Here is a 26,833-nt window from a genome sequence, read left to right on the forward strand (position 1 = left end):
ACCCATGACATCATAGCATGGTTCTAAATCCAAGATCCTCATTTATATCCCATTCTTATATATATTCCTGTCACATTGCCGCCTCCGCAGCGATACTAAATGCATGCACACTTCCTCGTGGATGGAAAGTCGAGGAGTCCTGGTGACCTCTTCTGTCACTCGTCACTACTTCATCGTCAGATGCGTTACCCCAACCACCACCCCCAGGCCTAAATCAAAATAATTGTCAGTATATATCAGAAAAATAAGGAAGAATGTATATCACTCACGTATGAATCAGAATCCGCTCCCCAGGTTGGACCACGAGTTCCATCTTGCCACCAATATTGATCATTCTCTCGGTTCCATCGAGCTCCTTCTTCATGTAAAGATTCAAGCCTGCCTGTCCAGACTCACCTCCCGCCAAGCCATATGGACGATAGACGCGCCGTTCACTGAGCATAGACACCGAAAGAGACATACGGAACTCCAGCTCACGGATAACACCATCTCCACCGCGGAACCGACCAACGCCACCAGACCCATCTCGGATACAGAACCTGCGGAGGATGACCGGGTACCGCAGCTCATAGACTTCTGCATCTGTAATGCGCGTATTTGTCATGTGGACATGCACGCCCGATGTGCCGTTCCAAGTCGGTCCAGCACCTGAGCCGCCGCAGATTGTCTCACCAACGCCGAATCCAGGTACTTCAATACCAGTCTTGGGATCAACGCCACCCATGCCAAATGAGATAATGTTGCAGCAGCCCTGTGAGGCGGCACATGCGTTAAATGCACCCAGAACGACATCTGTAATACGCTGCGAGGTAATGGGATTACCAGCGCAGACGGCGGCATGGCCGGATGGATTGAGCAGTGTTCCAGAGGGAATTATCACATTTACTGGGGCGAGACAGCCCTGATTGAGGGGAATATCAACATCAATCAAAGCCCGAAGACTGTAGATAATAGCTGAGTGGGCGATGGCTTTGGGGGCATTGAGGCAGTTGAATGTTTCCCGGCCAGTGCCTGTAAAGTCGAAGTCGGCAGATCCAGTCTCGGAATCGATACGGATCTCCAGCCTGATCTCAGTGCCGTCGTCCATGAAGTCAGAGAACCGGAGGGGAACTCCCTTGTTCTTGCGGCCAATGGACTTAAGCAGTTCACGGACGGCGATTTCTGCGTTGCGCTTGATTGCGTCCATGTAGAAGTGGACTACCTCCAATGTGTTCTCGATAACTAAACCTTCGAGGAGCTGTGCACCCTTATGATTTGCTGCAATGGCAGCCTTCAAATCTGAGACGTTGTCGTTATATGTACGGGTGCCACTGCATCCAGGGTATGCAGCGGGCTCATCGTAGAGGAATTTTCGGACTATCTCCTCGTCAAAACGGCCTTCTGATACCACCTTGAAACCCATTGTCATGGCACCTTCCTCGTACAGCATTTTGCTATTTGATGGCATAGATCCCGGGGCGATGCCGCCAATCTCGGCTGATTTTGGTTAGAACGATACGACAAATACTGAAGGGAAAGGTCGCCTGTATACTTACCATGGTGACCACGAGAGGCAACATAGAAGATAATGTTTTTACCCTCGCCGTCCCAGACTGGAGTAATAATAGTAATATCGGGCAGATGTGTTCCACCGGCAAGAGGATGGTTAGTGAGAATGTGATCGCCAGGCTTCAAATCGCCAGCCAATTTCTCATGTTGATAACGGACAGCATACTCCATACCTGATGATGTTAGCATGGCATTCCTTTTGGTTGCTCCAAAACAAGTCCGACTTACTTCCTAGATGCACTGGTACATTTGGCGCATTCGCAACCAATTTCCCATCAGGAGAGAACACGGCACAGGAAAAGTCGAGTCGCTCTTTGATGTTAGTTGACACAGAGGTTTTTTGGAACATTCGACTCATCTGATCAGCAACAGACATGAAACGATGACCAAAGATGGACAGTCTGATAGGGTCCACAACTGTTGAATCAGCAGTCTGTTTCTTCGAAGACTGAACATCCAAAATCACATGTCGTGACAAGATTGTAGCGGTGGCATTCGGTTCAACAACAATAGTTTGAGTTTTATCAATGATCATCGCAGGTCCCTGAAGGACATATCCCGGTTTCATGTTATTTAGGAAGAAGACCGGTGTAGTAACATCACCGACGCCGGCAAAGTATACAGAAGATGAATCGTCCTGCTTCTCTGGGCCCACGGGAATTTTGGCGACCGATTTTAGTTCTTTTTGAGGTGTCTCTGGTGCAATAGAGGTTGCCTTTCCAACACCTCGGACTCGAATGTCCTCGACAAGAATGTTACGACCGGGGAATGTGAAGGAAAACTCGCGTTTGTGCTCTTTGACAAACTCAGCAATAAAGTCTCCGTGTCCAGGTTCGAGCACCATCAGTAAGTTGTCAGTACCCTGGTATCGCAGATTGAGGTACGTCTCATGCCGAATCTGGGTCTCATCAATGCCATCTGCAGTCAATGCAGCAGTGACCTTAGATTTCAAAACAGCGATACGCTCAGTGACGCCTTTCATAGCTGTCTGGTCCAGCACCCCTGATGCGGGTTCTTGGGCCTCATGAACAACGTCCGCAAGAGCCATACCATAGGCAGAGAGAATAGATGAGAATTGATGAATGATCACAGTTCCAATAGATAAAGAAGAGGCAATGGCGCAAGCATGTTGTCCTCCGGCACCGCCAAAACAGGCCAGGTTATGCGCGGAAGTATCGTGGCCACGGGCCTCTGTGAGAGCTCGAATAGGCTTCGCCATTGATTCGTTGGCGACCTGAATGAAACCCAACGCAATTTCCTCTGGAGACTTGTTTTGTCCAGTCTCATAATTGATCTGGTCCGCGAGCTCTGTGAACTTCTTCCGCGTGATTTCGACATCGAGAGCTTCGTTTTCGTTCGGACCGAAGATCTTAGGGAAGTATGCTGGAAGAAGACGACCAAGGAAAAGGTTGGCATCAGTCACAGTCAAAGGACCTCCCTTCCGGTAGCATGCTGGTCCTGGATGAGCACTTGCAGACTCGGGACCAACAGCAAACAACCCGTGTCGCCAGAACAGAATACTGCCACCACCGGCAGCTACCGTGTTGATGTCTAATTGGGGTGCCATCACTGTCACGCCGGATATAGTGTTCTCGAAGGTATGTTCCAACTTTCCGTCATATCTGGAGACGTCTGTGCTAGTACCGCCCATATCGAATCTAGAAAGTCAGCTGATGGCACTTCATGAAAGAAGAAAAATTGACTCACCCAATGACAGGCTTCCGATCTGTGTCGTCGAAGGAAGTTCCCGCATAGCCCACAACGCCACCTGCTGGGCCAGACAAGATCGCACGGAGACCAGTGAATCTATAAGGGTTAGCAACATTCTGTTATGTATTCCAGGTGATTATCAACATACTTTCCAAAATTAGCCAAACCTCCATCACTCTGCATAAACTCGCAGCGTGTATCAGCAGATTTGAGTCCGTCCTTGAATCCGGAGCGGAAGCCTTGAATATAACGCTGAATGACTGGTGTCAAGTATGCATCTGCAGTAGCCGAAGCACCACGAGATGTCATCTTAATCATGGGCAATAGCTGGCTGGAAAGGGAGATCTGGGTGAACCCAACTTCTTTTGCGATCTTCTCAATTGCAAGTTCATGATCTTGGAATGTGTATGAGTGAACTAAGCAGACCGCAATGGAGCGATAACCCTTCTTGTACAACTTCTGAAGGTTCTGTCTTGTGCTTTCCTCGTCAAGAGGCTCCAATATGCGAATCACTTCTCCACTAACACCCCTTTCCAAAGATGCATCTGACTGCAAAGACTTTTGTAGACTCTCCTTATCTGGAGTGGGATTCTGTTGATAATCCTCAATTGTGACACGCTCATCAATCTCGACCACGTCCTCGTACAAGACATCAGGACGCTGGATATTGAGTGCAAACAGCTTTGGCCGAGACTGGTTTCCAATACGCAACGCATCTTTGAATCCCTTTGTTATTAACAGTGCATGACGTTCTCCCTTGCGCTCGAGCAGGGCATTGGTAGCGACTGTTGTTCCCATCCGGATGCTGACATTGGAGAAATCAGAAGTTGTGAGCTCCTGGTCGCGGGGAAAGCTCTTGCCTGTTGCTTGCTCTAGAATACGTCGAATGCCCTCGATCGGAGCATCGGCGTAGTTTGCTGGATCTTGTGAAAGCAGTTTGACGACAATTTCCTCATCGCGACCTTCAACAATGCCTAGACAGTCGGTGAAAGTACCACCACGATCTAGAAGGCGTATTAACTACCTGCTCTATTGGGTTGATTATGATCTTGCAGGTGACTCACCTATGGCAATCTTGATGCTTGGAGCATCCAATTGTGTAGACATTATGTGCGTTATGTTCAGATGCCCTGAGGATGTAAGGGTCAAGGCTTCCTTTTATGGCACTCCATTGAAATAATCAGCAGGTCGAAGCGAAGTGATTTGTAAACGAAAATGCGCCCCCAAAGCCACAATCTAATCAAATCGGCTGATGGATGCCAGCAAACGAGACAAAGCGGGGAGATAAACGGGGGGAGAGTGAAACGCGGAGAAGCACCGCTTATCAGTCGCTTCGACCTTCCTGGCGCACCCATACCCTAATTGGCCTCGCTTCTCACGATAACCATCTCAGTAACTCGCTTTCATGTTCCAAGAATTAAACCTTTACGTTCAATTGGGTATAAAACCATCTCAAATGTCTATGTTCTTCGTTTTCGAAGTATTCATGTACCTCTCCACCTGATATATACGATTCTTTACTTCAATACCATGGACGAAAAGCAAGTGACCCCTCCGGAGGTTCAAGTCGCGCTTGACCAAGAAAAAGCTCAAGCAGGAGAACTCCTTGAAGCCCAGAATCAAACAGACGACAAAGATGTTGCAGCACAATTCCTCACTCGCCTGGACCCAGCTATCGCAATTGAACCTGTCACCGAGACAGAAGCGCGCCGTGTACTATGGAAAATCGACCTGATACTCATTCCCTTGATTATGGTGACAGTGGTTCTGGCCGCTATTGATAAAGTCATCATCTCTAATGCGGCGATCTACGGCATGAAGACAGACACCCACTTGACTGGCGACCAGTACTCCTGGGTAGGCTCAATTTTCTACTTTGGATATCTTGCCTTTGAATACCCGGCAGCGCTTCTGATTCAGCGGCTTCCTGTGGCCAAGCTTTATGTGGGCATGGTCTTGGGATGGGCAATTCTGCTTCTGTGCACCGCAGCAACGCAGAACTTTGCTGGATTGGCCACAGTGCGCTTTTTGATGGGTATGACTGAAGCTGCCGTATTTCCAATCTCCAGCATTTTGACAGTCATGTGGTGGAAGACAAGTGAGCAGCCAATTCGTGTCGCGTTCTGGTTCAACCAGCTCTCCTCCGTTTTCTCGGGCGTTGTCAGCTATGGTATCGGCCAAACAAACACAGCTTTAGCACCTTGGAGATTACTCTTCATTGTGCTCGGTGTATTCTCCTTCATCTGGGCTGTTGTATTGTACATATTCTTGCCTGACTCGCCCGTGCAATGCTGGTATTTCTCAGATCGCGAAAAGTTCGTCTGCCTCGAGCGCGTCAAAGACAACAATACAGGCATAGAAGACAAAACCATCAAGTGGTACCAAGTGCGGGAGTGCCTACTTGACCCCAAGACTTGGCTTCTGGCGTTGTTTTCACTGGCCCAGAACATCCCCAATGGTGGTCTGGTGACTTTTTCGGCTATTATCGTGACCGGTATGGGGTATACCCCGTTGATCACTACCGTACTGGGTATCCCCACCGGTGTGCTTGCAACGGTGTGGCAGATCCTACTTAGTTTTATTGCTGCTAGCGTGCCTAACTCCCGTTGCAATATTATCGCCATGGCCAACCTGGTGCCCATGATCTGCGCCATCCTGATGTGGAAGCTGCCTCGTGAGAACCAACAAGGTCTGCTGGCAGCATACTATGTCTTTTACACTTACTGGGCGCCATACGTGCTATCCACTTCGCTTCCAATGGCCAACACCAGTGGGCATAGCAAAAAATTGACGATGAACGCCGTCTTCTTCTTGGCGTATTGTATTGGCAATATCATCGGTCCCCAATGTTTCCGTTCCGATGATGCACCATCGTATTCACGAGGATATGAGGGACTTCTGGGCTGTCTCGTTGTGGCTATAGCCGCCATTCTTTCCTATGGAGCTCTTTGTCGATGGGAAAACAACCGTCGTGATAAGGAAGCCCTATCAAATGCGGAGACATCGGAGATTGTCGCATTTTCGGATCTGACTGATAAGGAAAAACGGTCTTTCCGCTATACTTATTAGGAGACTGTGGAGATGTCTAGTGGGTTGTTGATAAGTTCGATATAGCGACAAATGAGAAGACGTGCCCAGGTGGATTGGATATGGTATCTTTGGCGTTGTAACTCCATACTTTTTTGCATAATTCAAATGTCAATCTAAAGTCATAAAATGGAAATTAATTTGGAAACTTTTTAATGAAAATATTGGAGAATGTTGGGGTAAAATAGTGCAGGTCGAAGCGAGTTAAACGAGCCTCGGGGAATCTCCGAGTACCCCAAGCTATGAGAGCTTTATCGGAAGGTCAGAACGAAGTGGTAGATTTGTTCCCCGCACACGAGAGTACAACATATGTCCATGATACATATGATTGTGCGCGAGGAAGCTGGTGGCGAGATCAGATGTTCCGAAAGAAGGTAGGACGAAGCAAAATACCTCAATAAATATGGCGACGGCACCCTCAAAGTTTAAGAATTCGAACCAAGTCGCGATAACTCTTCAACTCACATGATGGACAAAGACGCGCGAATCCTTATCGTCGGCGCCGGCTGCTTTGGCACTTCGACCGCATACCACCTTTCACAGCGCGGCTATACCTCCATCAGCGTGCTGGACCCATACGCACCTCCCTCCTGCGAAGCAGCTTCCACCGATATCAGTAAAGTCATCCGCAGCGACTATAACGAGCCGCTATATGCACGGCTTGGAATTGAGTCTATTGAAGCGTGGCGGTCTTGGCCGCTGTTTCGTGGGCTCTACCATGTCCCCGGGTGGATTCTCAGCGCGGCGAACCTGTCCCGGCCGTTTGTGGAGGGTTCAATTGAGACATGTAAAAAGCTTGGAGTACAGGGTCTCGAAAAGCTCACACCAGACCAGATCCGTTCTCGCTTCTCTGTTGTCACAGGCAAGCTGGATGGGTGGAATATCAATGTGTGGAATCCAACGGCCGGGTGGGCAGCTGCTGGTACAGCTATCGAGCGGATGGCAGGCGCCGCCCAGCTGAAGGGGGTGAAATATATTTCGGGGAACAAAAAGGGGAATGTGCAAGAGTTGATACTGGATGATATCACCGGCGAGTGCAAGGGGGTCATCACTGCAGATGGCACGAGACACGAGGCGGATGTGGTAATTATGGCAGCAGGAGCTTGGACACCTTCGCTGTTAGACGTGAAGGACCAGTTGACTGCCAAGGGGCACAGTGTCGCTCACATCCAGCTCACCCCTTCCGAAACGAAACACTATGCGTCGATGCCCATTATGGATAACCTCGAGCTGGGCTACTTCTTCCCACCCCAAGAAGATGGGATATTCAAGATGGCTCACAGTCAGTTCATTACCAATGTACAAACCACAAAGTCTGGAATCACCACTTCTGTCCCGCACACGTTCGTTCAGGCACCCGGCGATGGCCTCCCTCTTGAGATCGAAGCCCAGATGCGCCGGAACTTGCGGCGCGTGTTCCCTGAGCTTGCAGATAAACCTTTCTGTTATACAAGGCTCTGCTGGGATGCTGATACAGCTGATCGGCATTTTCTTGTGACCCCTCATCCGACTCACAAAAGTCTCTTCCTGGCAACCGGCGGCTCAGCACATGGGTTTAAGTTCCTCCCTGTCGTTGGAAAATATGTAGCCGATTTGCTTGAGGGGACTCTTGACCCAGAGATTGTGCGTCAATGGCAATGGAGAGCTGGACAAAAGAGCACAGCAAAGAACCTAGCGCACTTGGATCCGGAAATGGAGTTGAGCGACCTTACAGGGTGGAAGGGTAGACAGACACGCGAAAGAAGCCATGCTTCTAAATTATGATTTGACTGCATAAGAGGCGCGAGGTGGAATGAAGTTGACAATTAACTGCGGACTATACGAATTAAGCCATCTTTCTAGAATATATACGGAAGAACATAAACAAAAGCCTTCATTACCGTGCAAGTAAAAGCTCAAGTCAAGCTGAGCTTCCAATCACCCAGCATGACCATTGCATGCTCCCACGAGAACCGGGTCTCTCGCAAGGGATCTTTCTGGCGCTGTGGGTTGAGCCTTTTCTGGAGTTTTCTTTCATCCTGTACCGACAAGTCCCGCTGGCGCCAGACCATTTCAACGACTTCAATCGCAGGGGTGATGTTCTTTGGAACGGGAAATGTTAGTCACGCGATGCAGAACGTCATAGAAGAATATTATACATACCCCAAATCGACGAATACTCTCTAGTTCTCTAAACAACTGCAACACAATGACCCTCTCCTCTTCCCTGTGAGCACAGCACCCTGCCAAGAAGAGAGGCCATAAAGGCGTAACTGCAGTACGCATTATATTCGTCTTCTTTTCCAATAGCAATGTCAATATCCGTTCAACATAAACATTCTTCTCCTCGGATTCCAATGTCGGGATACCAGATCGATCAATAGGGGCTTTGGTCGAACAGATCTCATACAGAAGAAGAAGGGCCCCAAGCCTGTTTGCTTCTGCGATTGCAGCACACTCCATATTAGGATCGATGTGTTCTGTGGGTATCCTTTGTTGAAGGCTATCGAGGTCGTTCTTTAGTTGAGCAACATCTTTACGGTTGATTTTTATGTTGTCATTGTCACAAGCCCACGCTAGTTCGGCTACTTGATCGATCTTCAGTAAGAGAGCGGGGCTCAATCCCATGTACGGATCGATAATGTCTGATTTTTCCAGTATACTGCCCGGCAGGAGAGGCAATATATGGGATGAGGGAGGGGCGACGCGAAACGCAGTGCGGGCTAGAACTAAGTGAAAGGCGAAATAACGATTGAAGAAACTCGTCAATCTTTGACTGTGAGATGAGCGTCCGGGACGTTCTCTTCGTGTGCGAATTAAGTTCTGGAACCCGTTGAGATGGGTGACCCAGGAAGGGCGACTACTATCTGATATCTGCAGGGAGTTAGGAGATTTCTCATCGAACAGAAGTAAGATCCTACATCAAACCAGCATAACATCAAGACCAGACCGAGCATCTCATCCAGTTCATTTTCTACCCAGTCAGTCTTATTCAACAACCCGCGAAGGTGATTTAGTGCCCGGTGGTGATGCTCTAATGCCGGAAGCCGGTACCGTTGGTCTGACAGTTTGAGGGTATTGGCTGCTATTGCTAGGGCGGCGTGATATAGCCCCTCAGACTGTAGGGCCATGGGGAGTATGAGATATCGATATGGATTGTAATGTGCATTATCGACAAGAGTAGAGCTGCTGCAGATGATATGTTCGAAATACGACATGAGCACCGGGTCGCAATCTGATCGCTGGCCGGGAGATATGGTATTCAGCCAAGGCGACAACGGACTTGGTTGAGACAACGGCTTCATCCGTTTGCAATTGGGCTGGGTTCCATCAAAATAGATCTGGAGGTCGACCATTGTTGTGTTCAAAAACATCCAGGTCCGGTCATCGCCAGCATGCTCCGAATTTGACGGCAATCTATCGTTCACTTGCTCAAGTGTTTCTTTCTTTCGGGCATCTTTTCGCTTGGACCATACCCCCGCTCTTCCATGACAAACGCCTCGGGCTAATGACTCCTCGTGCCAGACTAGACGAAGTCCGTACCCGCATGAGGCATCGTTACGGGCGCAACGACGGCAAATTGGATGAGTTTCTAACAAGGTATCAATTAGAACGGGGATCACGTAAGGGTTTAGGGGAAATTACCATCACATTTGACGCGTCGTGCGCGACATGTCCAGCAGCCTGTACGAGCTCTTGAAATTGCAGTCATGGTAGATATCTAGACCGTTTACCCCGCATGAGTGGACTTTCTTTGTTAAATGCGAGGCGATAAGTATATTTCTTAGCCTTCGTATTCTATTCATTTCTATTCGCTCGTGAATATTGACGTATCCACTTGGGCTGATCTTTTTTTGGCAAAAGGGGGTTGGGGAATCCAGATGTATGGATCTTAGCTGCCGCTTTTATGAGGGCGCTCAGAATCAGGCTCTTTGAGTAAATTTCAGTCCAGGCTCAGGTGGTATACGGGGGTTCAATAGGTAACAGATTATTCAAGTACAAATATATATATATATATATATATATCTTATAGGGACAGAAGTAGGTATATCTTAAAATTGGTGATGTTGAACACTGTAGGAGGGTGCTTCTCTACTAGCATCCGATTATATACAATGGGAAGTGTTCAATGCCGAGAAATAATAGAATTCCAGATTTGTATAGGTGCGAATATCGAAGTATCCAAGCATCTGTAGACATCAATATTAACCAATAAGAGTTATGTCCAGCGTGGCATACTTAGTCGCCCGTACTCAGGCTCAGTAGCCTAGAGCTATCTATTGAGCACTCAGTCCACACTGCACAGTCCATACCCAAAGAAGTCCTTTGCCCCACAATTCATTTACGAACTACTTCTTGGTATTATTTCTTACTGTAAGCCCTACTTTTTTGAGGTACATGATCTTCCGATCTCGTCCCCCTCTTGAATTAATGTACTAGAGCACGATAATATAAATTAGAAGTTACGGATTTATCTATTATTGGGCGACACAGGAGAAAAGTCTTCGGCCGCGGAGAAGAGTGATTAACTATCCCTATTCAGCCTTTCCGATCCCCAGGTCCCTTAGGAAGATACTAGTAGCGAGATCGGTATCGTTCAGATCCTTGAGCAGCAGGATGCCGACTAGAGGATGAATAATGGGCTTTGACTGCGGCTCGGGGAATATGTAGCTTCATCCGTTGACACATTCACTTCGACGAAGCAGCTGGTCGATCTACATGATTATTAGTACTTGACTACCGTAGAACAAGAGAGACCGAGGCTACAAGAATGCCTGCATCAAAATGAATTGAAATTACACATGAGCTCTCCAAGTCGACTCTAAAAATTCCCGGACAGTCCTCGGTTTAAAGCCGGGGAATCTGTTTCCAATCCGCCCTTCGTCTGGTAACTGAAAGCCCCTTGCAAGGTAAAGTTGATACCCGAATACACTGTAGTCTAAAAGTTCCTTTGGCTGAATGCCACTTCCGTCGGGAACCTCGAGTATAGGAACATTGCCTTTTTCGACCTCCTCGGCCTTCAGATAGGTGACTCTAAACTTTTCACCTATAGCATATGGTAGTTAGAACAGACTGCATATCGTTCCAGAAAAGAGTTCTTACCGCAGATTTCCTCCGCCATCCTTAAAACCTCACTTAACGTTGTGTCATCCCCATTGCAAAAGCTGAATTCAGACCATTCATCAACTTCTAACAGCTTGGCAACCAATGTTGCAGCATCATAGCTGTAAATCATAGTGATAGGGGTATTTCCATCCCCAGGAATGTGAGCTTGTCGATTGAGAACGTCAATGACAATGTTCATTGGGGCAATATTTGATCGAGCATATGGCATTCCCAGGAAATCCATGAAGGCGCCACAAACAGGGCGAGTATAGGTCAACTTGCTGGTTTTAAGAATATCTGCAGCCTCCAAGAACCAGTCCACCCCTGGATCAATATGCCGTCTCCTGCAGGTGTGTGTAAGCTTCAGGTTCAAGTATATCTGGAGGGCCAGGGGGCGGTACTCTTCACGTGTAAAATAGCCAAACTCGCTTGTTATAAACCTTTGTACCGTGCTTGCCTCGTCGGCAGCTTTGATCAAACTGATTTGGGCTTGTGAACAGTCATCTCCTAACATGCCAATTGCACAGATCACCGTCTGTACTGCATGGCGCTCTAGTTGTTGCACAAGTGTTGTGTGATCATCATAGTCTGTTTGTACGTATTGTACGTTACTGACTGGTGATTCGACATGTTCCTAGTTCAGTTGTCAACTGGTATGCTCTGAGGAATTAGGGGGGTTTGCTTTACTGTAACATACCCTTCGTGTCAGAGCCACCACCGAAAATTTGTTCTCATTTAGGATCTGTTCAACGATTGTTTTTCCTACGGCACCAGTCGCGCCGGCCACTGCAACTGTCAAGGCCATGAGGGGCTGCTGTAGGAAAAAGGCAAGGCAAACAAGATCAAGATCGAGGTCCGTCTTCTACGGGGGGCGAACCAATGACACGTGACTATTATCCGGTTTGGGCGGGAGATCACCTTCCCGAAGCAGTGGTTAGGTGGGGCTGCCAAGGTCTCGGGGTCCGGGAGCCTGGGTTCTCGCGATCACATACTCCTTACAGCCTCAAGTCCATTTGTTACTGTCACGTAACTCCAGCCTTCTTTCTTGATATAAGCTTCTCGTGATTTCAGGCTTATTTGGTTGTCGTCAACAATTAAACTAATAGATCGTCACTGACTGTACCGTTTGCTGCGGGGAGTGGCGGAGCTCGTTGAGCAGCATGACGTACAAGCATTTATATGAAGCATCCCGGGCAAAGTTTTACTTTTTTTATTACCTAGTTAATCAACCACTTCATAAAATTTTATCTGTAGTAAAATAATTCTCCCTTCATGAGCAAAGACGCAGGACCATCACTGATGGTACTTGGCACCCGTGTCAACTAACTCGATATCACTATTTGTCTCCGATCTGGAAGTATAATTCACAGAATAGCTGACAGACTTATTAATATTACCCTTCCCTGACGTCTGTTTATGATAGTAGTCCACCGCAGGAGATGCGTACGTCCGTGACGAACCTCCCAGGAATCCGGGGAATACTCGGCCAAGGAGAGCTCTGAAGGCAGGCAAACAAGCGCACATGACGGCGATTTGGGTTTCGATCACGGACCAGTGGACGAGGGGGTACAAACCGACAGTCTGGTTGATGCCCCAGCGGTTTTTCCAGAAGACGATGACTCGGATTATAGCAATGATTGTTAGACTGTGATATCGGTAAGTACGTCATAGGTGATACATAAGCCAGGCTGGGAATTGCATACACAGAACCCACGATGAACATCAAGGCCACGGTTAACTTCTTCCGCAGAGGCAATTGCAACTTGGTCACTTCATACACTGGTACCACGACCATGAACGAGTCGACAAAGATGTTCACCAGACAGTTGACGAAGGTTGAGTTGATGAAATTGATGCATTGCCCAGATTCCTCATTTGTCCAGCCGGTCCATATCAATCGGGTTGGCAAACAGCGGAAAGAATCCACCAAAGCCCAGATGATACCGATGGCGGCGTTTATAGCAATGAGCGTGTATGCGAGATAGCGGAATGTACTCGATTGGAAGATGCGGAGTAGGAAGAGGCATACGGAGATCTTTGCGAGGGAAATTTGAATCTTATATGTCACAGCAAGAGCTTGGAAATACTGCGTTGGTTAGCTTAGATCGAGTTAAAGAGGGAGAGCCAAACCTGGTAGAAACTGGTGATGTCGGGGAAGTCGATGTCCCAGATATTTCGGCCAAAGCCGCTGCGGATCACTGGGCTGCTGTCAGTATTTCTGGTGGAATGGAGGACTCGTGGCACGGGCGTACTGTATATATTGAGAACATATATAGCGACTCCTAGGACCTGCGGGCCTGTTAACATTTACATAATATGGGGGAACATCAAAGGTGACATACATATGAAACGATAATTGTATAATCATCCCATCCCCATCCGCCAGCAAGACCGATACTCTTAGCAACAATTCTCGCAACAAAGAAAAATGAGGCGAGAATAAGAGGAACTAGAGTTGAGCCGCTGACCAGTGGAGGGCCTTTGAGTGGTGTGATGTCACATTCTTGTTCATACAGCCGTTTTGTAGCTAGAGCAGTTAGGTAAGAATTTAATTGCTCAAGAAGAACGAAACGTACTAAAAAATTCCTTAGTCGTGCAATTATTTGCAACACAATCCAACAGGTCGGTGGGGCGTGAGCTGCTGGCACAGAAACATGACGTATCATTGCTCAGTGAGCAATCGGAGAACAATTGATTGTTACAAGTGATCTAGTACAGATTAATCAGTAACAGACAACCCTTTTTCGAGGCAACTTACGTACAGCGCACGAAGGGAAGAGAGACGCATTTAAGGCCGTGGCGTGAAGGCCCACTACCAACAGAGCGAAGACAGCGTAAAAAGGCAAGAAAATCCTCATGACGGTGATGAACAAATTCAGCAACAATGCTGACGTTGTGAGAGCAGACTCTTTCTTCCACCTGGGGCAGCAGCAGATTTTGTTTCGGGTTCCGGGAGATATCCCGAACGTATAGCGTGGAACCTTCCTAGATGTATGATGGGTAAAAACATTGTATAACGCCTCATCATTGGGCCTCAAGTTGGGTTATGTTAAACAACCCCTTATACTGGCACGTCCGGAAAAAAATAGTGGGATGGCCTAAGATGAGCCTTTGGATCGCTAAAACCATAATATCCATATTATTGCTGAAAAAAGATTGATCGTCACTTCTTAGCAGCCTCGGTTCAGCCTAGCTAGTGATTATTGGCTAAAGAACACATAAAAGGTGGAGAGATGATCTCGGGAAAGACCTGATCAGTCATCACTAGCAAGAACCTTCGAAGTTTCAGTCCGCCAAGGAACGGACTAGACTCCAGACCTTTATACAATAGTACAATTGACCTCAGATGAGCTCAAAATAGGGGCAGTTTAGGTATGACGCTAAAACGAGATCTTCTTGGAACGAAATTAATTCCCAAGACGCTTTAGCCACATGCTATTGGTATTGGTTTGTGGTAAGGGTAATGGAATTATCTACTTCTCTATCAATCTAGAGTACAATTCCATAATTCAGTTTCCAAATGACAAGCAGCAACGGGGTCAATCTTATTAGTTAATAGATCCAATTGTGTAGTTGCTGATTTGCTGCATTGTGCTTATGGTAACGACCAGTTATGCAGGTAAGGAAATTTTCAAGAGCCGCACAATTGATCATAGAGTTACGTGCGTCCGCCCGCTACACCTGATCAAGGCATGAAGTCCTGTGCCAAGACGGCAGGGTACCTCTATGCATAAATGATCCAGCTTGACCTACCGTACTATTTGATGGATTTCCCCTGGCTAGAACGACCTTTTTTTTTTTACTTTCGGCAGTTTCAAGGGTTGAAAGCCGAATTTGTCAAAACTATAATAGTCCATGGGTGTATTTCCGTATTGTTCAACTGTTCAACCGCAATCTGTTAGAGACCATACCAAGAAGCCAGATAACTCGGTTCATATAGAATCGGGGTGTGGTAAAATAATTAAAGCTGAAATACGGAGTAAAACCATTTGCATTAAGGTCGGGTACTCGAACACCCGGGTATGTATCCCAATTTCTAGCAATTTACAGTCCCTCAGCGAAAATTCTTAAGTTCCCCGGCCCCACCTTCTGCAGCAATTACTTCCAACACCCGGTGGTTCATGATACGAACTAACCAAGCAATCCTGGCCTCTCCCGGTTTATGCGTAAGGCCTGTATAATTAAATCTCCTCTATAAATAGAGGGTGGTAAAGATTCCGGATTTCTAGGGATATAGTGATATAGCGAGTACGAAGATAGCTCAAAAGATAGCTGCAATGATTGTTGGCTTCCGGTCTTTTCGTAAGCTAGCTATTACAGAGCCTACGGCCAGCTACTAGGAGCAATATATCTAGAGCGTTATAAAGAAAATCCGATTACTTATAGAGGTCTGGGTGCATACGCTTATTAGCAGAGAAGCGGTTCTCTTTCTCTATATCCTGACGATCATCTCTGTTACCGTCTGTGCCAGGACATGTTGGGGATCTCCAAGTAGACTGAACCAAAACTCATGGCTCCGGTAGTTCTTCAAACCCTGGTTGGGAACTGGCGGGACCGAGAAGGTAAAGCATACCTAGGAGTATCGATCGTAAAACAATAATACTGATTAGGTGGTCAAATAGCAAGCTCTATTATAGCGCAATTGATTGCTTAATTGCAGATAGTTTACCAGGATTAGGTATCACATTGAAATTCCAGCCCTTTCTTTTGATGGGACAATGGGTGCTAAAAGTGGAGGGGCACACACGTGATAGAGCTAGTGTGCTGTATTTTCCAAAGTTATTGACGTAGCTTACTCAGGCTGCTCACCCCCCAAGCTCTGCCCACAGTGATCGCGCTCAGGGCGCTCAGGGGCGTGCTCAGATCTACTCAGTGAGCAAAAAGCAGCAAGGTCTGAGCACTAATTCGGAACGATAACGCCAAGAAGTGGAGGAAATCAAGTACATTTGAATATATGTGGAACACCTTCGGGTCATCCACATGGAGATCTTCGACATATTGTCTATCTCCTTTAACTGTAAGGGCCGGAGGGCGACATGCTAAGAGAAGAGATAAATGAGGTTAACATATAGCCACGGATTTCATTCTTATTGCCAATGCAATATGCATCGGCCACCCCGAGATGAAATCTCACTATCTCCGTGAATATCACAAAATAATGTGGATTAATGTAAATTTCTAATACACGACACATCGATGAATAAACTGCAGTCTTGAACCGGACCTATCGGCAAGTCGGATTTAACACTCTTTGTTGATATAACAGCCTGTAACCTCTTCCCCTCAGGGGTTCTCCACATCCCCAGCTCACCATGGGTTTCAGCACTACCGCCGAATTTGATCAGGTAAATATCATTCATATTATGCGATATCATCATTCACATTTTCTAGGCATATCAAAGTGTCCAGGGTGCATTTGCATCTGGCACCACCAAGAATAAGGAATGGAGGCGTCGTCAACTGAAACGTGCTTGGTGGATGATTGAGGACAACAAAAAGCGTATCTGCGATGCCCTCTATACCGACCTACACAAGCACTATCAAGAAGCCTATATCGGCGACTGCAGTAATATCCAAATCGATGTTCTACGCACTCTCAAAAAACTGAATGAGTGGACTAAGGATGAGAGACCAGAGAAATCTGATCTTCTCAACTTCCTGGGAGGAGCCACTGTCCGCAAGGAACCTCTTGGTGTGACTCTGATTATTGGCGCATGGAATTTCCCCGTCAGTCTGCTCCTACAGCCAATGATTGCGGCGATTGCTGCTGGGTGTGCCGTTATTCTCAAACCATCGGATGTGGCAAGTGCCACTCAAGATGTGCTGATGGATATCGTTCCCAAATATATGGATCAAGATGCGATTCGGTGTGTTTCCGCTGGTCCACAAGAGATGGGCTATATCCTCGAACATCGCTTTGATCACATTTTCTACACTGGATCCCCCAATATTGCCAAAATCATCCATGCAGCAGCGGCAAAGCATCTGACTCCCGTCACACTCGAGTTGGGCGGTCAATGTCCTGCTATTGTCGCGGAGTCAGCAAATATCGATCTTACTGCAAAACACATTGCCGTTACCAAGTTCATGAATGCTGGACAGGTAAGCTAACACGGTTCGCCCTGCAGCCATCAAAAGCTAACCTATCTCAACTAACCACAGATTTGCTTAAACGTGAACCACGTCCTCGTCCACCCGAGCCTACGAGAGCCCCTTGTCGCAGACTTAATTCGACACTTCGACACGTTCCGAGGAGGCAAAGACAACAACCCAGAGTATTATACACACATCATCAACGATCGCAACTTTGAGCGCCTTGAAAATCTACTCCAACAGACCTCCGGGAAGATAGTCTATGGTGGCCAGCGTGATCGCCAAAGTCTGTATTTTGCACCAACGATCGTGACTGGAGTCAAGCCCGGCGACTCCCTTCTCTCCGAAGAGCTTTTCGGCCCGATTCTCCCCATCGTCGATGCAGATTTCGATACCGCTATCTCCCACACACGTGCCGGAGAGCATCCACTCGCAATCTACGCCTTCACCACCCAAGAAGTCGAAAAGGCTCGGGTCTTGAACGAAACCCAGTCCGGCGGCGTTACCTTCAATGACTGCGGTCTCCATTTAGCTGCTCGTGATGTGCCATTCGGTGGTGTTGGAAACTCTGGTCAGGGGCGTTATCATGGACCGCATGGTATTTTGACTTTCTCCCATCTGCGTACGCATATCAATGCCGTGCCTTCATGGTTGGAGGGACTTATGGCTGCGCGCTATCCCCCCTACTCGGTTCAAAAGGCCCACAAGATGGGCTCATCTATCATCCCGCCCTTTGACCGAGACGGCAATGATACGACATTCGCTTCCTCGAAGTGGGTCCTTGGCGTTGGGGTAATCGCGGCTTCTGTATTGTTTATGACTCGGGGTCAGATTGTTGCTTTCGGTTCTAAGTGGCTCAAGTAAATCTAGTGTAGGAAATGAAAGTATATTTGCAACAGTTTCTGGATACCATAGGTGGAATTACCTCGTAAATGCCTTTGAGCGGGGAAGATCTCCAAGCTCTTTGACCTCGATGGCCTTGAAGGGGGGAAGCACAAAACGGCAAAGCCGGGGAAATGCGGCGTTAAAGATAAGCGCATTAATATATGCCGTGCATAATGAAGCTACTTCGGCACATTGAAACAAGCGGTCTAATGTGTGGAGTATAGACCGGCATATTCGGTGATCACGGCTATATCACCGGTGCAGATTGCCGGGGTTCAATCTAAACTAAGCTACTATACGAAGTATACAACTTAAAATTGAAGTTATAAAGACAAGAGTATGTGGAAGTTGAAATGAAACTGAGCTTCTTTTGCAACTTATAATTTATTTTCATATCGGGGAATCTCCGACATGAAGCTCTCACTCGCTCTTCTCGGATTGAGTGCCAGCATTGTCTCTACTTCTCCATTAGACAAATGGTCATCCAGGTTCCATGCGTCACCGCACGCGGTGGACATGTTCAATACTGCTATTGAATGGAATGATGGGTACTGGGATGACGAGGCCGGCTATCTGATCAGCGCAGCCAGTAGTCCTGGACGCTATGATAGTCGGCACACGGCCTGGTATGCACCTCAATTATTAGCTAGAAATGGACCGGGTGATGTTGCAAAAGCCATTCGCATTTTTGACAATGTCATCTCTGGTCAATATCTCGATCCATCTAAACAGTGGTATGGGGATTATCAACAAGCGCCTTCGGAGCCTCAGCCTGGGACGCTAGTATATCCTGATGATGGCCCATACAGCTCGGTAAGTCGATAAAATCTACTCTATACAAATTATTTGTGGGCCATTTTGCTAACCCGATGGTCAGTGGGATCCAAATATTCGCGTCTTCGTGGGCTGTTCTTGGATTGTGGCCTTGAATGATTACGGCCACCTGCTTCCACGCGCGACAGTCGCCAAGGTGGAGAAGTCCTTGCACATTGCCGCCAAAGGCGATCTTTATCGCGTTGGAGGAGTTGATGGCGACAATTCTTACCCCTGCTACTCTAATCCCTGGTTGATGCGAACGATTTTCCACAACTGGGTTGGTGCACGAGTGGGCGATGCAAACCTGACCCAGTCTGGTGAGATATTCGCACAGGATATCTACGACCTCTGGAGTAAGCACCACACATTATCCGAATTTAATTCTCCAACATACGCTGGCGTCGCCATGTGGGCTCTGGCTCTCTGGAACCAGTACGCGACAAAGGACAGTTCGTTGAAGAAGTATGGACCAGAGATGCTCGAAGCCAGCTGGAATGAACTTGCTCAGCTTTATAACGCAAACCTGAAGAACCTTGCTGGCCCTTGGGATCGGTCATATGGTTACAATATGAAGGAATACGCATCTCTTGTCGGCGCCGTCATTTGGGGTGTGATTGGCCGCAAGCATGCACCCGTTCCTCAGCAAAATTTGGGCATGTTCCATCAAGATGATCTGGCATTCTACCCTCTCTTCGCCTTGTCAATGCCTACAATGGTCAAGACTATGTCTGAAAAAGCAAAGGCAAGTTTGCTCAAATTCCCCGGCGAGCATGTGTATAGTTCGCAGGCTTTCTCGCCGCCCTTTGATACTTATCCTCGCAATATCACTGCTTGGATGTCCAAGGATGTGACAATTGGCGCAGAAACAATTGCCGAGGAACTTGTCGGAGGTCCCAGCATCAACCCCAGTCAATTCAGCCCTGCCGTTATTCAGTGGGCTATTGACGAGCAGAAGATTGGCTGCATTTCACACTGGGTTACCGAGTCATCTATTCATGCTGTGGCCACCCCTGGGTCTTTGCACATCTCATACCCGAACGCAACATCTGCGCTAGGTCCGATTTCATTCAACTTCTTGTTCAGTGGCCTCACGATCAACAATGGGTTCAATGTAACTGGGCTGGAAGGTCTACCTGGGTTGAAACTCAAAGTCTCGACAAACGCGCAACCGGATTATACAATGACTTACGTCGGTTCTGGTGGTGTTAATGAATTTTCGTATTACAACGTTACATATACGATGCCTGAGAGTTTCACTGGGGAACCCTTTGTGACCCTTCAGATAGTTTGAAGGTGTATATGAGCAAGATATCATATCACCCTATACCCTTGTTATTCAATGTCAATATTAATATTATATTACTCAAGGGTGAATCCGTGTGCAAGGCTTTGTTACTGTTTCACAGACCGTCACGAGTGGAACTTGCAACTTAAATGCCGTAGAGAGTATATAGCGGATCTATCATCTAGGAAAGGTATTAGGGGTCTTAATCAAACGCGACCACAACAATTAGAAGATAGCAATCAAGAATTGAAGTAACAGGTAACTAGGAAAGAAGATATAATGCAAAATGAAGGGGGAAATAAAGGATACAGTATCGGTGTAAATTGTACAAGCATATATTGAGTGTAGCAGAGCAACTATCGGGCCTCGCGCTTTCCCTGGGTCTTGGAAGCTCTCTGTGAAGCTAGATGAAAAGATTCAGGATGTCCGACACAACAATCCAGTTTTCAGGTCGTAATCCCACATATCACTTCCAATGCCGCTCCAAATGAACAAGCTTTCACTGGGATCGTACTTGCGCTTGATCTCCAGAAGCTTTTCATAGTTTTCACCATAGAAATCCTGCTTCCACGTAGTACTAAAAGGGTTTCCCTCATTCATGTAGGCACCGGTATTCGGAGCCCATTCCCTCCACACAGGCTCTTTGACTCTCTCGTAGTATTTCGCTCCGGATTTCAAAGACTCAGTTGGATCACCAGTGGCATTGATTGATGCCCCGTAAGTCATCACATGTGCATAGGCTTGACGCCAGGCTGGATGAACACTTCCGCGCATTTGCTCTGGGACGTTAGCGAGTCCAAGCCCGCCTTGTAGACCGAAAAGAAGCATCGATCCAGCGGGGCCATCAGAAACGAGGATCCGTTGAAGGTACTGAATCAGGTCCTCTTTGGGGATATCGGAGAGTTCCCGTCGGCCCAGGAGGCGACTAGTGAGCAGGCTGACAGCCCCAGCAGCGGTACTAGAGCCAGAGTCGGTGTAATAGCTCTTAGAAGTCGGTGCTGTCAAAGAGAAGTTCAAATGGCTCCCCTGCGTGGCGTTGGCAATCCGCGCTACCAAATTGTTGATTTTAGCGTTCATGGCACGAGTTGTCATGTTATACCCAGTCAAACCCACAGACACAGCGACACCGGGAGCTGATTGCTTTAGCCCCATCAGCGCCACGGCCTGTTGACCCGTTAGCGCGGTGACACTGCCTGTGAGGCCAGTATCCATAATATCGGGAATGAGAGAAGAAAGCTCGGCCATAGCAGTCCAAGACGCACTTTCACTAACGTTGGAGTCGGATACTGCATGGAAGGAAAACCCTCCCGTGACCATGTTCTTAGGTTCAGGATAAGTTTTCAGGACAAACTCGGTTACCACGCCAAACTGTCCTCCGCCGCCGCCGCGAATCGCCCAGAAAAGATCTTGGTTCTGTGCGGCATTTGCAACAAGGCGATGACCATCAGTGGTTATGACGGTGGCTTGGTATACTTGGTCCGATGCAAGACCATAATGGCTTGACAGCCACCCGTGGCCACCGTTTTGTATCAAGCCACCCAATCCCACTGTAGAGTCTTCGCCGCCCACGACAACTCTGTGCACTTTGTGTGCTGCAAGATTGGCAGAGCCCCAGTTATTTCCACTGCCACAGACGAGAACGTCCACGGTTTCATTCCTGCCAGGAACAATCCAATTTGGGTGGTGCATCGTGTGTTTGAAATTATGCGTCCAAATGGAGAGTGAAAATGCTCCCGTCGACCTAATAAGTAGTTAGAGGGTCAGGTTATTATAAGCTTGGAGTCGATGCCACATACCGACCATTCAGATCATGTCCGGTTCCCTTCACGACTACACGAATGTTCCTGTGTGAGGCCCATTTCATCGCAGTAGCAATCTGCATCTCAGTCGTGGCATTCACAATATACCGCGGTAGACCACCAATCTCGCACCCTCTATCCTTGGTGTATCCAGTAGCCCCCTGTGGTAGACAAGAGTTGTTGGCGTAGATCGGGTAGTCGACACTCTCAGGCCAAGAAGAATGGTACGAGGCATAGGTCCAATGGTTTTTCACAACAGTACAATTCTCCGAGGAGCCAAATGGATTCCCGGGGTAACATGACGAGGCTGCAGGAGCGGTCTTTATGAGAGTCCCCTGGATTGACTGGTTTAATGCCTGCCATTCGTTGGCAGAAGGCCAGCTTGAATCATCGGGAGAGGTTTTGCAACTTCCAGAAGCTGCAACAACAACGAGTAGATGTGCGAAGATTGCCTGAAGAGAGAATGGGATCATAGCTGCTGAAAGTGCACTAATTTGTAATTCAGAACTCGGCCAACGCAGGGTTAAAGGGGTACTTAAAGGGCGATCCGGGACCTTGTTTTCACGACCGCGCAGACTATCGAATACGAAAATACCTATTGCGGAAGGAACCACATGTGGATAACCTCTGAAGGGGTAAGACTTAGAGTGCGACTAGTGCACTCACTCGAAGTGTGAACGGGGGGCTGCGTACGTTTCTACCCACTGTCGGACTTGAAGATGTAGATCAATTATAAATTCAATATGGAGCGTGTAGTATGGATCGGGCCTTTTCAGAAACTTCTCCAATTCTGCTAAACAGAATATAAACTTAGGGATTTTGAGGAACTGGATATAGTGGGTTCTACTGTCCCAAGGTCTTCATCTGCATCAGCTAATTATAGAGATGTTGCCACTTTCCAGACTCTCCATTCTAGGCAGAAAAATAGAGACAGGAGATGTGATATTCTATTAAACATCTAAGAATAGTCAAGCATAAAGTAGGCACGGTTATCTCCACTATGTGGGAACTTCTGCCCGTACTAGGGTTCAGTGCTACGAGTACGACAAAATTTCCTAAAGCGGACAAGTGGGCACATTAATATATCTTTCTTTAGAACTTCATTTGAAAACTGTGATTATTTTAGGAAATTTTACATCTTTGCCTTGTAATAAGCTTCGCTTTAAAAGTAATGAAAATCCCCTCTACATAGGTTAGTATAAACTTGTATCTTTCCAGCCACAAAACCCTCGACTCTTTTTCTACCTATACCCATCCACCATGGTCAAATCCACACCTCGACCGATTGATCATTACTGGCACAAACGCGGAATCTGTGGAGTTATCAGCCGTGCTACACTTCGCGCCCTTCAGTTTATCTTCGCTGTCACGGTCGCTGGTCTCTATGGTGTCGATTTAGCACACGCTACGAAGACCAAAACCCATGCCCACACGGAATGGATATATGCCGAATTTGTTGCTGCACTCTCAGCTCTGACTTGCATTGTGCATTGCTTCGTCACTGTGACTCAAGTCGCATGGTCAGCTTGGGATGGAGTTTTGTTCATCCTTTGGGTTGCTCAGGTGGGCGTTTTTAGGACAGTCTATGGTTCCTCAGTCGACATAGAACATAGTATTGCGACTCTTTCAATCCCTCGTATGCGCGCTGCGGTGTGGATTGACCTTGTCAATATGCTTCTTTGGTGTGGGACAACAGTGCTCGGCATTGGGTGGTGTATCCGCACTCGCAAGGTCAATCGAAGACTTGACCGGGCGGATAGCGTGAAGGGAAAAGGCGACGAGGAGGTCGGTCTATGGATTGAAGAGGAGAAGAATGTAAAAGAGTTGGTTGGCAACGCCGATGACGACAAATGTCTGCAGGGGAACACCGAATCTTTACCTGTGTCAGTGGACAAGAAACCTACCGGGCAAGATAAAGAAGACCTCACATAAAGCCAAACTTCCTATCTCTTGGTTCAAGCCTCCTCTCTGTTACTGTTGCCATTTAGTCATCGGGTCTTCGAGATTTGAATTATTTACCGTCCCTTGTTCTTGGTTTTAGGTGTTAACATGGTTTGCTTTTCTTTCTTCGGACGTTAGTTCAATACATCTAAATATTTTGGGGTCCTTTATTATAATTGAAAAGACAACAAACAAAATTGACTAAAACTCAATGAAATTAGACTAGATGAAACTAAAACTAAGAACTAAGTAAAGAAAACCGGAAACAAGGTACAGACAAAGAGCTGAAATATAATGACTAAGAGTCGATATCAATCTCTGCATATAACGTGTTAGGAAAACCGCAAGCCTTGCCGCACGCCCATATCCTTTGTGCGAAACCCATAGTAGTATGGCGTGGCTAGAAGAGTTTCGATCAACTCTTCTCGAAGTTGACGTATTTGCGCGTCGATTTGGATTTCTGTCCCATTTTTCACAATGCTCCAGCACTTTTGAAGCTTGGAACATAGTCTTTTTCTTAGATAAGTATTCGCGTCGGAGCTTTCTTCATCCATGAGCCCAAGCAGCTCGCGCCGGAACCGATCGAAGTTATTCACATGTCTATAGTCCCGACAACAGAGAAGAAGCAAAGCCTCTGTAAAGAGAATCGGCTTTACGATTCTGACCAGATAGGTCTGCAGCCACGGACCGTCTGGGCCGAAGCGAGGTCATGTTCTTGGGGGAAGCCGTTGATCATCCGTAAGCATATAATGAGCATCATCTGGGGTCGGCAGAGATGGTGTGGGATCCGGTAGCCACCAAAGGACACTCGACTTCGGCCACAGACAAACTGGGCCCCAGAGCCGAGAATTCTGTACCGTATCGAAATGGATCGCTGGTGGAATTTCACAGTTAAGTTGGTTCCACTGGCAATCCCGGTTTAGACAGAGAGAGCAACACGGCAGGCATCAAAAGAGCCACGTAGTCTAAGGGCCATCATGTGCAGACAGCAGTTGAGCTAGATAGGAGCCTTCGTTTGCTTTTCGCCGACCCGATGCGATGACTATGCTGTATATTCCTGAAGTTATTTCAGCGCTCCAATTATTTCACTTTCATAAATGACGGGCGTTTATCGAAACAAGTATGTTTCAACACTTCAATACCGTTTCTAGCATAATCTAGACGGGCTATACCACAGAATTCAAGGTAGTCCTGCCTTCATCAATAGCGAGGGAATGTCCAAGCAGATATTTTAATGCAGTTCTGGCAGGTATCATTATTATCATTCAATCCAGTCAATAATTTGTGTATCACTTCGCCCCTGTAATCTCTACTGGCCGCACAGGTAATATATGACTCTTTGAAGTAGGAAAGATATTTGATAAGATACCATCTATATCAAGCTATTAGAAATGAATAATCGAAGAAAAAAACCTTGGAACCCATGCGCCATCACCTATATCGCCTAATTACAACGAGAAGAAAGGAAATATCAAAGTTGAAACTGCGATCAAGATAGTAGCCAGCACACCTATCTAGGCATCCATAATCCGTGGCTAATACCGAGTTAACTCAATACTTGGCACCCTATTCTCACTAGTCAGAGGCTCGTGAAAATCAGAAACCTTCCTCAGCCGACGAGCCTTTTTGATTAGAAGACCAGGATGATAGACAGCTAATACAAGCATAGAAAAGAACATAAGAAAGCCATCAAAAACGTAGATATACCACTCCTTTTGATTGACGTCCGAAGACTTATCCGCTCCAAACTGAACAGTCCGAACAAGGTTTCGAAGCATCAACGCAGAGCAGGCAACGTACAAAGCCAGCATATACCGCCGCCAATGAATTTCGTTCATGATCAAAAGATCGGTAGGAGTCTTCTGGAGTCGTCGATGCAAGGTTGCTGCAATCCAAATGAAGAAGGCAAACACAACCAGTGAAAAAATCAGACCTGCTAGGACGACTTTCTTGCCGATGGCCATGACATTCGCGTCTCCGGTGACTTGGACACCAGCGCCACCTAGTTGTGTGCAGAAAGTGAGCACATCGTTCAATACAAAGATGACCGTGATCTTTTTGGGAGTCATGCTGGCTAGATGTTCGGCGCCGAAGGAGCGGATGACTCGACCGAGGACCATGTAGACTGTTGCGGCGATGAGAGGCGGAGCGCAAAGGATGAGCATTTCTTGGAGGGCCCATGAGCCGATTTCTGTCCTGTCTTTATGGGACCATGCTCTACCGTAGTATCCGAATGATTCACCTGGTTAAGATCGTGTTAGTTGAGTTCGAATTACTACTTGGAGGAAGGGGGATATATACAAACACCTCCCAGGACGAGAGGAATGAAATATGCTGCGCGATATGGAAACATCAAGATGAGATGTACAATTGTCGCGATGCCGAACAAGGCCACGAATGCATAGCCTGCTGTGTCGGAGGGGGTATATGGGTAGAAGACGACATAAGGCTTGGAGCCATTGACACCGGGATGGAAGTCGATATCCATTGTGAAGGTGCAGAAGTCGATACTTCCTTATTTGATATATTTTCGAGATACAAGCTGAGGAGTTGCCAAGTCTTTATAAGATGATATATCTATTTT

General features: G+C 47.2%; 10 protein-coding genes across 10 annotated transcripts; 5 read left to right on the top strand and 5 right to left on the bottom strand.

Moving 5' to 3' along the window:
- Nucleotides 1–70: 70 nt before the first annotated feature.
- On the bottom strand, nucleotides 71–4,365 carry PGRI_074680 (Hydantoinase B/oxoprolinase; the record flags this gene model as incomplete). The annotated part of the gene is made up of 7 exons (XM_040795182.1): nucleotides 71–209; nucleotides 270–1,476; nucleotides 1,536–1,721; nucleotides 1,777–3,206; nucleotides 3,256–3,354; nucleotides 3,407–4,262; nucleotides 4,323–4,365. The coding sequence occupies 7 exons, from the start codon at nucleotides 4,363–4,365 to the stop codon at nucleotides 71–73; spliced, it is 3,960 nt and encodes a 1,319-aa protein (XP_040652859.1).
- Nucleotides 4,366–4,788: 423 nt separating this feature from the next.
- Nucleotides 4,789–6,327, top strand: PGRI_074690 (Major facilitator superfamily domain, general substrate transporter; the record flags this gene model as incomplete). Its single annotated transcript, XM_040795183.1, has 1 exon — nucleotides 4,789–6,327. One exon carries the CDS (start codon nucleotides 4,789–4,791, stop codon nucleotides 6,325–6,327), a length of 1,539 nt encoding a protein of 512 aa, XP_040652860.1.
- Nucleotides 6,328–6,810: 483 nt separating this feature from the next.
- Nucleotides 6,811–8,109, top strand: PGRI_074700 (NAD(P)/FAD-dependent oxidoreductase; the record flags this gene model as incomplete). The annotated part of the gene is made up of 1 exon (XM_040795184.1): nucleotides 6,811–8,109. The coding sequence occupies one exon, from the start codon at nucleotides 6,811–6,813 to the stop codon at nucleotides 8,107–8,109; it is 1,299 nt and encodes a 432-aa protein (XP_040652861.1).
- A 131-nt stretch (nucleotides 8,110–8,240) lies between these two features.
- On the bottom strand, nucleotides 8,241–8,952 carry PGRI_074710 (uncharacterized protein; the record flags this gene model as incomplete). The annotated part of the gene is made up of 2 exons (XM_040795185.1): nucleotides 8,241–8,426; nucleotides 8,488–8,952. The coding sequence occupies 2 exons, from the start codon at nucleotides 8,950–8,952 to the stop codon at nucleotides 8,241–8,243; spliced, it is 651 nt and encodes a 216-aa protein (XP_040652862.1).
- Nucleotides 8,953–10,859: 1,907 nt separating this feature from the next.
- Nucleotides 10,860–14,218, bottom strand: PGRI_074720 (uncharacterized protein; the record flags this gene model as incomplete). Its single annotated transcript, XM_040795186.1, has 11 exons — nucleotides 10,860–10,995; nucleotides 11,248–11,371; nucleotides 11,428–12,064; nucleotides 12,128–12,216; nucleotides 12,828–13,075; nucleotides 13,134–13,516; nucleotides 13,561–13,628; nucleotides 13,683–13,719; nucleotides 13,773–13,957; nucleotides 14,007–14,139; nucleotides 14,189–14,218. 11 exons carry the CDS (start codon nucleotides 14,216–14,218, stop codon nucleotides 10,860–10,862), a joined length of 2,070 nt encoding a protein of 689 aa, XP_040652863.1.
- A 2,524-nt stretch (nucleotides 14,219–16,742) lies between these two features.
- On the top strand, nucleotides 16,743–18,387 carry PGRI_074730 (Aldehyde dehydrogenase NAD(P)-dependent; the record flags this gene model as incomplete). The annotated part of the gene is made up of 3 exons (XM_040795187.1): nucleotides 16,743–16,775; nucleotides 16,822–17,532; nucleotides 17,593–18,387. The coding sequence occupies 3 exons, from the start codon at nucleotides 16,743–16,745 to the stop codon at nucleotides 18,385–18,387; spliced, it is 1,539 nt and encodes a 512-aa protein (XP_040652864.1).
- Nucleotides 18,388–18,819: 432 nt separating this feature from the next.
- Nucleotides 18,820–20,515, top strand: PGRI_074740 (uncharacterized protein; the record flags this gene model as incomplete). Its single annotated transcript, XM_040795188.1, has 2 exons — nucleotides 18,820–19,221; nucleotides 19,286–20,515. 2 exons carry the CDS (start codon nucleotides 18,820–18,822, stop codon nucleotides 20,513–20,515), a joined length of 1,632 nt encoding a protein of 543 aa, XP_040652865.1.
- Nucleotides 20,516–20,926: 411 nt separating this feature from the next.
- On the bottom strand, nucleotides 20,927–22,781 carry PGRI_074750 (putative isoamyl alcohol oxidase; the record flags this gene model as incomplete). The annotated part of the gene is made up of 2 exons (XM_040795189.1): nucleotides 20,927–22,250; nucleotides 22,306–22,781. The coding sequence occupies 2 exons, from the start codon at nucleotides 22,779–22,781 to the stop codon at nucleotides 20,927–20,929; spliced, it is 1,800 nt and encodes a 599-aa protein (XP_040652866.1).
- A 787-nt stretch (nucleotides 22,782–23,568) lies between these two features.
- On the top strand, nucleotides 23,569–24,240 carry PGRI_074760 (MARVEL domain-containing protein; the record flags this gene model as incomplete). Its single annotated transcript, XM_040795190.1, has 1 exon — nucleotides 23,569–24,240. One exon carries the CDS (start codon nucleotides 23,569–23,571, stop codon nucleotides 24,238–24,240), a length of 672 nt encoding a protein of 223 aa, XP_040652867.1.
- A 1,544-nt stretch (nucleotides 24,241–25,784) lies between these two features.
- Nucleotides 25,785–26,737, bottom strand: PGRI_074770 (RTA1 domain-containing protein; the record flags this gene model as incomplete). Its single annotated transcript, XM_040795191.1, has 2 exons — nucleotides 25,785–26,491; nucleotides 26,551–26,737. 2 exons carry the CDS (start codon nucleotides 26,735–26,737, stop codon nucleotides 25,785–25,787), a joined length of 894 nt encoding a protein of 297 aa, XP_040652868.1.
- Nucleotides 26,738–26,833: the final 96 nt, after the last annotated feature.

This window comes from Penicillium griseofulvum (assembly GCF_001561935.1).
Source record: "Penicillium griseofulvum strain PG3 chromosome Unknown contig_6, whole genome shotgun sequence".
NCBI lineage: Eukaryota > Fungi > Ascomycota > Eurotiomycetes > Eurotiales > Aspergillaceae > Penicillium > Penicillium griseofulvum.